Source organism: Carcharodon carcharias, chromosome 1 (assembly GCF_017639515.1).
Source record: "Carcharodon carcharias isolate sCarCar2 chromosome 1, sCarCar2.pri, whole genome shotgun sequence".
Taxonomy (NCBI): domain Eukaryota; kingdom Metazoa; phylum Chordata; class Chondrichthyes; order Lamniformes; family Lamnidae; genus Carcharodon; species Carcharodon carcharias.
This window is the reverse complement of record NC_054467.1, coordinates 8,932,707-8,945,404: the sequence shown is the minus strand read 5'-3', so window position 1 is coordinate 8,945,404 and position 12,698 is coordinate 8,932,707. Positions and strand designations below refer to the sequence as shown.

Genomic DNA, 12,698 nt, shown 5'->3' with positions numbered 1-12,698 from the left:
TGAAGGGATTTACTGTCCTCATCAGTGACAGACCTTTCATTTGAAGCCCAAAGTCGTGAACACTTGTGAAGCTGTTTCCTGCCCTTTACAGGGCGCTGGAAGAAATTCTCAAATCTGTCATCTCATGTATTGAATTTACACCCAGAATCTTTTGTGTACAGAATGTGTATTGGCTGAATGCTTGATGACCTTCAGAAGCTCTAGAAAGTCTCTCAAAGCCAAATTGGGACCTATTTTAAATAATGGGACCCAGGCCATTGCTTGCACAATTTACTGGGAAATTTAACACGCTCAACTTTAGACCATATGCCTGCATGTATGAATTAAGTATGCAGTATCTAATGCGAAACTGGTAAATATAATGAGGGTGAATCTTAGAAGCAGGTGACCCAGATTGGGGCCGCATCGGCACAGAGTTTTGGAGGGGGATTAGGCGGGCGGTGGGTGTGCTGTCCAAGTGTGAGCCCCTACACTTTGCTTTCACATGCTGAGCAGAGACTCATACTTTTCCCGGTCGAGAGAGAAAGGCAAAACATGAAATAGTCGACCAGTCCCATTCCTGGGTAACTCGATGGCATGGAAATGGGTTAGTTAATATATCCACTCAGACAAGGTGTTGGAGGGAAGGTTAGAGAGCAAGAAAGTAAGGTTCTGACCTCACTTAAGCTCTTCCTTTTGAACACTTCTTTTCTACTGTACCTATAAATGTGCTCTTCTTTTATCCGACCTTTCTGTTTTCACAGCGTTACATGGCATGAATCAGTTTCCTCTAAAGAAAAGTCTTCTTGCAAAAACTTTTCAATCTCGCCAATTAAGTCTTCAATGTCTAGGTAATATTTCTCAGTCTTTTGGCCGAGTAGCGACTTATAGAAGGGTAAAATTGGATTGGTTGGAAATCTACATTGTGTGAACCTCTGGTACTGCTAAATTGGATTCTAATCCTTGTTTTCAAATCCCTCCATGGCCTCACCCCCTCCTTATCTCTGTAATCTCCTCCCGCCCTGAAATCCTCCCAAATCTCTGCACCCCTCTAATTCTAGGCTCTTGCGCATCCCCAATTTTCATCACTCCGCCATTGGTGGCTGCCCTTTAGCTGGCTAGATCCTGTGCCCTATAATTCCTTCCCTAAGCCTCTTCATCCCTCCAACCTCTCGCTCCTCCTTTAAGACACTTCTTAAGACCTAATATCTCCTTACGTGGCTCAGTGTCAAATGTTGCTCGATAACCTCCTGTGAAGCACCTTGGGACGTTTTACTGCATTGAGTGCGCTATACGAATGCAGGTTGTCGGTCGGGCGATCCGAGCTTGGCCTTCCTATGAAACTGGAGATTTGGACTGATGAGGAGATCTAGATTGAGATCTAGATCAAGAGCTTAATGTGAACGGGGAGCGGAGTTTTGGAGTGAGAGCCAAGACCCAAAGTCACAAGTGAAGTGGAGTAAGACTGCCTTCTCCAAGGGGTGTCACTCATATCCAGTTTCCAGTCCAGACGCTAACCTCGGAAAGTGTTTACATTAAGGACATTATCAGTACAAAGCCAAACATTGTCCATCAGTGCACTGGCTAGAGTGTGATTGCACCTTATAAGTATTTTCATGCAGGGTTTCTCCTATTCGCCTCGCCCCCCCCTTTCATTTTAAGAAGCCAGAATCTTGATCAGATCATGTTTGGGTGAAAGGAGCACTAATCACTTTGCACGTTGCTGGGGTCCAATGAGATGTACGTGGGCCGCATTATGAACACAAGGGGCAGAATTTTTCCGTCGGCGAGCTGGGGGCAGGACCCACTCACCGACACGGGATAATGTCGGGAGGAACCCCCGAAGTCATCCCGCCCCATTTAAATATTCAGGAAGGCGGTGGCGGGGGTGGGGGGGGCAGACAGCGAAATCAGCTGTCCACCCACCGATCTGTCAATGGCCAATTGAGGCCATTGACAGGGCAGTTAAACCAATTAAAGGCCCTGCCCGTCCAACCTTAAGGCTGGTGGGCAGGCCAGGAGCCTCAGCGGGCTTCTGATAATACATGAAACCTCCTCCACCGGCGGGGTGAGGTTTCATGTCTGTTTTTAAAAAGTTTAATAAAGTTTTTGTGATATTTATTAACGTCCCACCTCGTGTGACATTGTCACATGAGGGGGACATGTTAATAATTGTTTTTCATTTTTCTATTTTTAAAGTTTCAAACACTGTCAGCGCTCTCCCTGAGGCAGCGATTAGTCTCAGGGAGACGTGTGCTCTTTCCTGCTCTCAGAGCGCACCCTGACTGTTGGGGAATCCCTCCCCCACCCCCCACCGGACAGGGGGTGCACAGCGCTTCCTGTCGGGTGGCCCCGCCCACTCAAAATGGCGGCGGGGCCCGTTTCAGTGGCGGCGATCGGCTGCCCGCCCGCCCATCAAGGGCTAAATTCTGCCCGAGGAAACTAACCTGGGACAGAAATGGGAAAGGAAGCAAACAATATGGGGAGGGAGAACAGTTGTATTGATACTTAAGTCTGCCGTCTTCCGTGATATTTCGGCTGTTAATCAGTAATAGTCACTCAAACCAATCCTGCATCGTTTTCAAGTGACAACAGCAGCCCAGAATCAAACATAGAAACGTGGTGCACAGAAGGAGGCCATGTGACCCATCATGCCTGTACTGGGTCTCTGAAAGAGTTACCAATTAGTTCCATTATCCCTCTCTTTCCTTATCGCCGTGCATTTTTTAAAAAGTGTTTATACAGTTCCCTTTGGAAAGTACTTGTTGAATCTGCACCCACCACCGCCCTTTCAGTCAACATGTCCCAGGTCATAACTCGTGTGTAGGGAAAACGTTCCTCCTCCTCTCTCCCAGCCTGGGTTTTTTTTTTTTAACCCATTATTTTGCATCCGTGTCCTCAGGCTATCCATCCTCCCATTAACCGGTAAAAGTTTCTCCCTATCTGCTCTGGTATTGACAGATTGGATGTCTGCCCTCCTGTGGGCATCCCAGGAGAGAGTAATCCACATACCTTCCCAAAGTGACCCTGGGAACCGGGAGTTGTTTGCGGAGAATTTCACCTCTCTAATGACCCCACGTGTGTGCACACCTTCCAACAGGAATCATTGGCAAAATTGATCAGGAGCAAAAAACACTGGCCAGTTTCATTTGATGTTTTTCGAGCCAGAAGCCACTAAGGTCAAATGTCGTGTCCAGACGACTGTCCGATCAGCTAATTTGCAATGCTTCCAGTGTGATTCATCGTTACTTGATTACAAAATTAGACATCTTTACATATTAATTGCTTCAGTGTTTTTGAGGTTGAATTGATACCCAAAATTGTTGGTTTATGGAACAGGAAATAAATGCAAGTTAATTATTATTTGAGACGGTAAAAATTAACCCGAGAAGAGTATTTTGTGTAATACAATCGTGTAGATATAATTTGTATTGAATATTTCTACCAATGTATTTCATTTTGTGTGTGTACAGGGAAAAAACAATCTACTATTCCTATATACCTAAAGCTACAGAAACTCAGAGAAACCCATCTTATGAACATATAATGATTATATATAGTTATACCTCTTTTACATGTTCTCTTGTTTCTTGTCTGACTAGATACTTGCCGATGTGCACGCTTGCTGTCTGTATGTCCGTCCACGCATGCATTCATGCACCAGATGTTCAGACTGTAATTGGGAGTTCAGTGATCATTTCCTTTTCCTTTTGAATTGTGAAGCTCCTGATGAAATTGGACGATTCAAAGGAAACCAAGCTGATCACTATTAGTTACCAAAGAATTTGATAGAAAGAAGCACTTGAACTTAAAAAGTGCCTTTCAGGACCACAGGACATCTCAACGCACTTTGCAGCCAATGACGCACTTCTGAAGTATAATCACTGTTGTAATTTTGCGCACAGCAAACTTCTACCAGCAGCAATGTGATAATGACCAAATAATCTGTTTCTTGCGATGGTCATTTGATAAATATTGGCCAACGCACCGGTAAGAACTTCCCTATTCTTTTTCAAAATAGTGCCACTGATTCTCTTACCTGTGAGGGAAGAGTAGGCCCTTGGTTTGGTATCTCATCTGAAAGTTCAACAGTGCAGCATTCCCTCACTACTGCGCTGAGTTACCGGCCTTGATTCTTGTGCTCAAGTCCTGGAGTGGAAGTTGAACCCGGAACTTTCTAACTCTGAGGTGAGAGCGCTATCAACTGAGCCGTGGCTGACACCACAAGTGTACACGCTACTCCAATTGAAGTAGTGATTGGGAGTTGCAGCACACTGAACTGTGCACGTGAAGAGGGTACATTTTCTGACTGTGTTTCTAGCATAAGATGGTCACTGATAAATTCAACGAGAAATTCAAAAGGGCCATCATGGCTGAGAGTGTTGAGAGTATGAAACTCACTACCACATGGAATGGTTGAAGTGAACAACATAGATGCATTTAAGGGGAAGCTAGATAAGTTTATGTGGAAGAAAGGAAAAGAAGGATATGTTAACACTGTGGATGAAATGGGGAGGATGGAGCATTGTGTGCACATAAACATTGACCGAGCGGCCTGTTTTGATGTAAATTCTATGTATTAAGTAAAAGTTAAGGAAGCATTTGGGATTCTTGGCTTTGTAACTAGGAGCAATGATGCAAAAACAATGAAGTCACACTAAAGATTTACAGATCAGGCTTCGGAATGGAGTATTATGGCTGGAACACTGTTTCATTCTGGGAAGGATGTCAAAGCTCTGAATGGGGTACAGAGGAGTTTACCAGGATGATGCTTGGAGAGACTGGAGAAGCTGGAATTGTTCTCCTCGGAGCATTGAAGGTTAAGGGGAGACCTAATGTAGTTATTCAAAATCCTAAAATATTTTGACAGAGCAAGTAGGCAGAAGCTAACCCGAGGTGGTGGTGGTGTTACATGTCACTCAGGAAGTCCGAGTTGCCGTGGCAACGTTGCACTTTTCCATGGCTGTTGTAGTCTGGAGCCACAGACAGTGATGGTGGAGGCTCCAACCTTCTTTCCATCACATGGATGTCCAGGAATCTCTCCCTTCCTTATCACCTACCATTGGTTCCTTAGTGTTGGAAGGATTTGCAGGTTGATACTCAACCTGTTTGGACATGTTATGAGGGCACCTTCCGTGGCCGTCAAGTCCTGGGGTGGGACGAATCTGGAGCTTCTGGGTCAGAAGCAGGGACGCTACCCACTGCACCACAAGTGCAAAGGTGATGGACTTTAACTAACTGGCAAATCCAGTAGAGGGGAAATGAGGAAAAAAATCTTCACTGATGTGTTAAGATCAGGAAACCACTGACTGGAAATGTGGTGGAATCCGATTCTTTTGGATGTTTTGAGAGGCAATTGCCCATGAAGTTGAAGAGAGTTAATTTGTTGGGTTCTGGGGGAGATAATTGGGGTGTGGGGCTAAATTGGATAGCTCTTTCATGATGGGTCAGATGGCTTGCTTTTGCGCTGTGAGGTTCTGAGTGCTTTTATTGGATTTAAGCAAAGGAACAGTTCCTTAATTAGCCATTTTTCTGCTGGTGCTTTGGACTTGATGCTGATAATGTTGGCTGGAACTGGATCTGCTCTGACACACAGTGTGAAGCACATTGATGAACGATGTGCAAATGTTTATTTTTATCATCAATGGTGTGGTGCTTCTCTGAGCCGAGAACATAATGTACATTCTTCCCAAGTCTCCAAAAATGACTCCATTATCACAGGTACTTTACATAGAATATATGGCAAAGCACTTTTTTTTTAAAAAAAAGAAGTCAAAGCCAAAACTGTTTCTTCCAGCCCAAAACAGAAACTCAACTGTGATAAAAACCTCCTTCACGATTCCTGACTTTAAACAGCAACAAAAGCATTGCAGCGTTGTTACAATTTTGATTTCAGCCTCGGATAAGGGAATTTGCTTCATAGGTCCGGAATGAAGTGGCTGTTCCAGGAATATCCCTAACCTGTAAGTATTATGGAAGCTATTACTTAAGGAACTGAGGGCCGATTTCCTTTGCTCTTTTACAGTGGAGATGGTGCGGAGGTTCCTCAGCCCATTGGCCCAGCCACAGCTTCAGTCAAGCCCATGACCAAGCATCCAGGTGGGGTCTGCCACATGTCACCAGCTACTGCTCCGTCTGGCCCAGCCTTCAAGCCTACTGCAGCCCCCGGTGCTGGCAAAACAACAGGTTGGCAAGCTGGTAACCCAGCAGGTAAAACTGTGTTTCATTTGGTTTCAATGTGGTCAAGTTGTGGATAAACTATTAAGCTGAGGGCTGTATTCAGGGTCATTTGTATCGTTGTAGCTCTACATTGTAGTCTACTGAGAATGACGATGTTGACTATTTTCTGCAAGTTCAAAAGCATCCCTGAAGCAACAGCTGACCCCTGTGCTTCTCTAATCCTGGCCTCATGGGCTTCCCCAGTTTTAATCGCTCCACCATAGGCAGAAGTTGCGTAGGCCCCAAGCTCAGGAATCCCCTCCCTACACCTCGCTTTTATCCTTTAAAACATTCCTTAAAACCCACTTCTTTATGCGGCTCGGTGTTGCATGTTGTTTTATAATGCTCCTGTGAAGCCTCTGGACACGTGTTATTGCACTAAAGACGCTGTGTAAATACAGTTATTGTTGAAGGCTCTGAAAAGGGAAATGGAAAGTAATGAAGGTGGACAAGGGGCACTCAACAGTTCAGGAAGCATCTGTGGAGAGAGAGAGAGACATTTCTCATCAATGACCTTTCATCAGGAATTATCTTCTGGTTTCAAGTATATCATAGTCCAGGCTTCAGGATAACATGAGGCACTTTCACCTTTTTTTTTAAAAAAAAATTCTTTCATTTGAGCATTGCTGACGAGGCCAGCATTTGTTGTTCATCCCTCATTGCCCATGAGGAGGTGGTGGTGAGCTAAGTGGCTTGCTAAGCCATTTCATAGGGCAGCTAAGAGGCAACCACACAGTGTCACGCAGGCCAGACCGGATTAGGATGGCAGATTTCCTTCCCTAAAGAATATTAGTGGATCAGATGGGTTTTTATGACAAGCTCGACCGTTCCATGGCCACCTTTACTGAGACTGGATTTTAATTCCAAGGTTTAATAATTGAATTTAAATTCCACCATCTGCCGTGGTGGGATTTGAACCTCTGTCCCCAGATAATTAGCCTCAGTCTCTGAGCCACTACTGCTGCTACCAGCCCAGCATTGTTACCACTAGGGCATCATTCCCGATTATTGTTTTAACCGACCGTATGACTAGGATTAGCATTTAGTTCTGTAGAAGCAGCCTGGGTGCAAATTTTTTGTTGAAAACATCGACTGGGCCCAAGTATTTAAGGTTTTGGTGCAATCTCTTGAAGTGCTGCCGACCTATGTGTTCACGAGTGAATTATGACTGGAACAGTGTTTACAGTCACAAGGTTGCGAGGTTATACACGTACACTAAATGCTGCTCACTGATGGAAAAAAATACTGCTTAGTGGACTGACCTTTGACAAGATGCCATTTCAATAAATGAAACTATATTTTGACTTTTAAAGTACAGCAAAAAAAAAACCCGCACGTTTTGAGTAGTCTGCACTGCAAGCATACCTCTAGATGTTCTTGTGTGAAGCGCTAGATACACATGCTGATCTAATCATTGATCAATTGGCTGGCTAAAGAGTCACCAATAAACCCTTAGCTCCGGTACAAACTGTTCCTGTGAATCAGCAGCTTCTTCGTAAAACTGTGTGAAGAATGATGGGGCCTTTCCACTCGTCTGTCCATTAACAGCCTTATCGCATTATCGCAGTTTTAACAGTGCTCTCCGGCTGTTCCTGTAGCTCGGTTGTGGCAATAAAACGCTGAAGAAAGTTTTTAGGCTGCAGAAAATTGGATTTTCGTGTGGCTATCAATGAGAAACCAAGGGGTGGTTTTACATTAAATTTTTACAGCAAAGGCCATGTTCAGCCCAACAAGTCTATTGGGCAGGATTTTTGGGAAAGCAGAGACGGGGTACGCACCCCCCACTAAGCCCAGTAGCCCTGTAGCCATTTAACCACCCCCCCCCGGGAAGCTAACGGCCAATCGGATTGGCCGATTGGTCCCAGCGGCACCGGTCTTGAGGGTGGCCGCTACCTGGACTGTACAGCCAGCCCCTGAAGAAGGGGTTAGTCGCCGATGGCAGACTTCAGCTGTGTCCCGGGGTGTTGGCGAGACCTGGCTGGCAGGCCCCAGCGAGGGGCCAGGTTTAAGAGGCCGGGGTAGGAGGGGTGGGGGGGAGGAGGAGGAGGATTAAAGGGGCAGTATGACCTTGTGGGGGAGGGGTGGCTGTGGTGGGCTCAGGGCTCCCACAGCCCTTTGCCCTTTGCCCCGCACCAGACCATGTAGTAAAAAGCGCGGGACGAGGCACATTAAGTGACCGTTAATTTGCTCTGACCCCATCAACATATCCTTCTGTTCCTTTATCCTTCATGTGTGTTTATCTAGCTTTCCCCTGAAATGCGTGTACGCTCTTCATTCTAACCACCGCCTGGGGGAGCGAGTTCCACGTTCCCCTCCCTCACCCCACTCTCTGGGTTTCTCCCACATTCCCTATTGGATTTACCAGCGACTATTTTATTTTTATGGCGCCCAGCTCTGGTCTCCGCTGTTCAGTGGAAACATCTTTTCCAGGTCACAAGTGTCAAACCTTAATCCATAATCTTAAAGACCTCCATCAGGCCATTCCCCTCAGCCACCCCCTTTTCAGATGTTGGATTACTTCAGGTGCCCCAACTGACGGGCATGGGGATTGCTCCGCTCGGTGGCTCGCGGGTAAAACGAGCTTCTGGCTTCTTTGCAGATGACGGAAGGATTCAGTCGCCGAGATTGTTCAGATTTCCAGCACCTGAGGGTTTTTTTTTTGTCGCTTGCTGGAGGCTCAGCTTGTGACTGCCAAAGTTGCCGACGCGCTAAGCGTATTTGCATCTAGTCTTTGGAACACGCAGCCTTTCAATAGGCCGTGTGAAATGATGCGGGTCAGCACCGAGGATTGTATATGAGGTAGCAGCTTGATTTAAAGCAGGATTTGCGGTACAGGAGCACTGAGGTGATGAGATATAAAGACAGTAAGAGTGTCAGGTGTTGGGCTCAACCTTTTAGCACAGATGTTTGACCTGTTGTGCCCCACTCCACAGATTCCTCTTGCAACATCAATTTAGATTTGTCAACCCTGGGGATGATGCTTTCTGGATTGGGGAAGGATTAAAGTATAAGCAAAGTAGCTCAACTTAAAACTTTCTGTTAACCATCAACGAACAAATTAAAGAGTTGACTTTATTCCGAAACTCGGACCCAGCAGTGTGTATTGATTTATAAGGTGCTTTGAACAAACGCTTGCTGCTGAACCAACCTAGTCGATGCAAGTAATGAGATTCATTTCACAGCACTTTCAGTTTGACTTAATTACCGAAGAACTCAACGTTCCTGAAATTTTACTGCTTTTTCCCTTGTGTAGACCAGTTTAAGCGATGTGCTGTTTTGTTCTACGTCTTGTGGATCGGCATTACGTTTAGGATTCTTATTTGCTCCTGCGTTTTGTGGTTGGTGTGCTAATTAAGAATCTGACCTGGTGGTAGCTTAGTGGTTATGTTATTAGAGTAGAATTCCAGAAACCTGGACTAATGATCCAAAGATGTAAGTTCAAATCGCACCGTACAGAACATGGAGGAGTAGGCCACTCGGCCCCTCAAGTCTACTCCACCATTCAATCAGATCATGGCTGATCAGGTTGTAACCTCCTGCCTATACCTGATAACCTTTCACCCCCTTGTTTATCAAGAATCTATTTACCTCTGTCCATTCAAATACTCTGCTTCCACTGCCTTTTGAGGAAGAGAGTTCCAAAGACTCATGACCTCTGAGAGAAAAAACTTCCCTCATCTCTGTCTTAAATGAGCGACCCCTTATTTTTAAACAGTGACCCCCTAGTTCTAGATTCTCCTGCAAGAGGAAACACCCTCTCCACATTCACCCTGTCAAGACCTCTCAGGATCTTAAAGGTTTCAATCAAGTCACCTCTTACTCTTCTAAACTCCTGTGGATACAACCCTAACCTGTCCAACCTTTCCTCTTAAGACAACCCACTCAATCCAGGTGTTAGTGTAGTAAACCTTCTCTGGACTGCTAATGCATTTACATCTTTCCTTAAATAAAGAGACCAATACTGTATACAGTACTCCAGATGTAGTCTCACCAGTGCCCTGTACAACTGAAGCATAACCTCCCTACTTTTGTATTTAATTCCCCTTACAATAGACGACAACGTTCTATGAGCTTTCCTAATTACTTGCTGCACCTGCATACTAACTCAGCAGCTAGGAAATTTAAATTCAGTTAGATAAATAAATCTAGAATAAAAAGCTAGTCTTAGTAATTGTAAGCTACCAAGAAGCTTGACACCATCCAGGACAAAGTAGCTACCTTATTGGCATCCCATCCACCACCTTCAACATCCAATCCCTCCACCACCGACGCACAGTGGCAGCAATGTGTACAATCTACAAGATCTACTGCAACTGCTCACCAAGGCTCCTTGGATAGCACCTTTCAAATGTGCAACCTCTACCACCTAGAAGGACAAGGACAGCAGACACCTGGGAACACCAAGTTCCCCTCCAAGCCACTCACCATCCTGTCTTGGAAATATATCGCCGTTCCTTCACTGTCATTGGGTCAAAACCCTGGAACTCCCTCCCTAACAGCACGGTGGGTGTACCTACACCACATGGACTGCGGCGGTTCAAGAAGGCGGCTCACCACCACCTTCTGGAGGGCAATTAGGGATGGGCCATATAAATGCCATGTCCCATGAAAGAATTTTTTTAAAAACTATAATCAATTATTGTAAAAACCCATCTGGCTCAGTAATGTCCTTCAGGTAAGGAAATCTGCCACCCTTATCTGGTCTGGCCTACACCTGACTCCAGACCCACAGCGATGTGGTTGACCCTTAACTGCTCCCTGAAGTGGCCTTGCAAAGCCCCTCAGCTATTGAGAAGGCAGCTCCCACCCCCCCCCCCCCAACTTTCTCCATGGCAGTAAGTGCTGGTGTTGCCAGCAGCGCTCACGTCCTGAGAATGAATTAAAAATTAACTCAGACAAAGTAATAGTCACTTTTTTTATTTTTTTCTCTCTTTGTATGCTGCAGGTCCCTCACCTTGTCACAAACCTATCTCGTTCCCTGATCTAACTCATTGGACCACAGACATTTTTCTTTTGCGTGCGAGAACTCATTTCATCCTTCCCCCCGATTTCATTGCATTTTGCCAGTAGGGGGCGCCCAGCACCAATATATTCAAACATGTCCGTTCTTTCTTCATGCTCCTCACTTGGGCTTTCTCTCTTTTCGACCTGAATGAAAACCATTCATTTACCTTTTGGTGTATCGTTCCATGGTAAAGAGTTGGCTGTTGTGCGACACTAGATTGATGGCCCATGTTGGTATTCTCTTTATCACAGCAAACTGAATAGTACTATAGATGCTGGACAACACTCCAGAGGGGGGCGGGGGGGTGTTGGTGGTGGTCAGGCAATATCTGTGGAGCGACGAAAAAGCGTTAACGTTTCAGGTTAATGACCTTTCGTCCATGTGTAAGTTCCTGCTCAGCATTCATATTCAAAGTGGGTATTAGGACAGGTACCAGCGATTACAGCCCCATTCGTCACCCGCCATTCCAAAAATAAAAATACGGCGATGGATTCGATCATGAAAAGCAAACTTACGATCCATTCTCCTGCTGTAAGTGGTAGTCATCATAGATTCAGAAGATGCAGGGTATGCCTGACCAACCATCCTTATAGAATGTTAAAGCTCAGAAAGAGACCGTTCAGCCCATGGTGTCTGTGCCAGCTCGCTGATGGAGCTATTCAATCAGTTCCAACCCCCCTGATCTTTTCCCCCCCCGCCCCCCCCATAGCCCTGCCGTTATTTTCCTGCTTTTAAGCACATAATCCGGCTCCTTTTTGGAAGTTACTGTTGAAACTGTTGCCTTCGCCATTTCAGGCAGTGCATTCCAGATCAGCGTGACTCTTGACTTTGAAAACCAGCCTCCTCATCTCAACCTTGATGTTGTCGCCAGTAACTTTAAACCCGGTGCTCTCCGGTTAACGATCCTCCAGCCAGTGGAAACTGTTGTTCCCCCATCTCAGGATCCTCCATGGCTTTAGACACCTCTCTTAAAGTTTCCCTTAACGCCGCAAGGGTAACAAGTGCCGTTCTCCGATCTCTCCGTGTAACTGGAATCCCTCATCCGCGAACGGAAGGTAAATTGTGCTCGTGCGAGTGTGGGTAAGGGGGAGAGAAAGGGGCGCCCCTGAGCTGGGGAAGTGGGTAAGCAATCTTTCAGTTGAGGGAGACGGTAAGGAGGAGGAGGAGTGGGCCTCTGAAGGGATTGGGGGGCTGTTGAGGTGGCTTTTGGAGAGGTGTTAGGGTGTGCAATGTTTTGCAGGAGCTTTCTGCCTTTATTTTGTAAACAGTACCCGTCCCTTCACATCACTTTCATGAGATGCAACTAGCAAATGGTTGAAAAGTTTGGCAAACAGCTTTTAGGATGGTTGTATGCCAACCGAACAAAATCTAGAGATTTGGAAAAATAACCCTGTTGATAATTGAATGTAATTCTGCCTTGAAGTGCGATGTATGACGAAGAAGCTGGTTGGTTTCACCTTCTGGAACCATGACTGTAACCCCACACACCAGGGTA

The 12,698-nt window shown here is 45.7% G+C and overlaps 1 protein-coding gene across 10 annotated transcripts in view; it reads left to right on the top strand.

Annotated features, from left to right (window-relative positions):
• Positions 1-12,698, top strand: part of LOC121281498 (PDZ and LIM domain protein 5-like) — a 247,665-nt gene that overhangs the window by 207,347 nt on the left and 27,620 nt on the right. For 9 of the 10 annotated variants that reach the window (XM_041194460.1, XM_041194452.1, XM_041194514.1 and 6 more), the window contains 2 exons: positions 744-830; positions 6,005-6,189. In XM_041194460.1, the coding sequence (XP_041050394.1) occupies positions 744-830; positions 6,005-6,189 (272 nt within the window). The remainder of the gene's footprint in view (positions 1-743; positions 831-6,004; positions 6,190-12,698) is intronic. The other variant, XM_041194489.1, reaches the window with a different exon arrangement.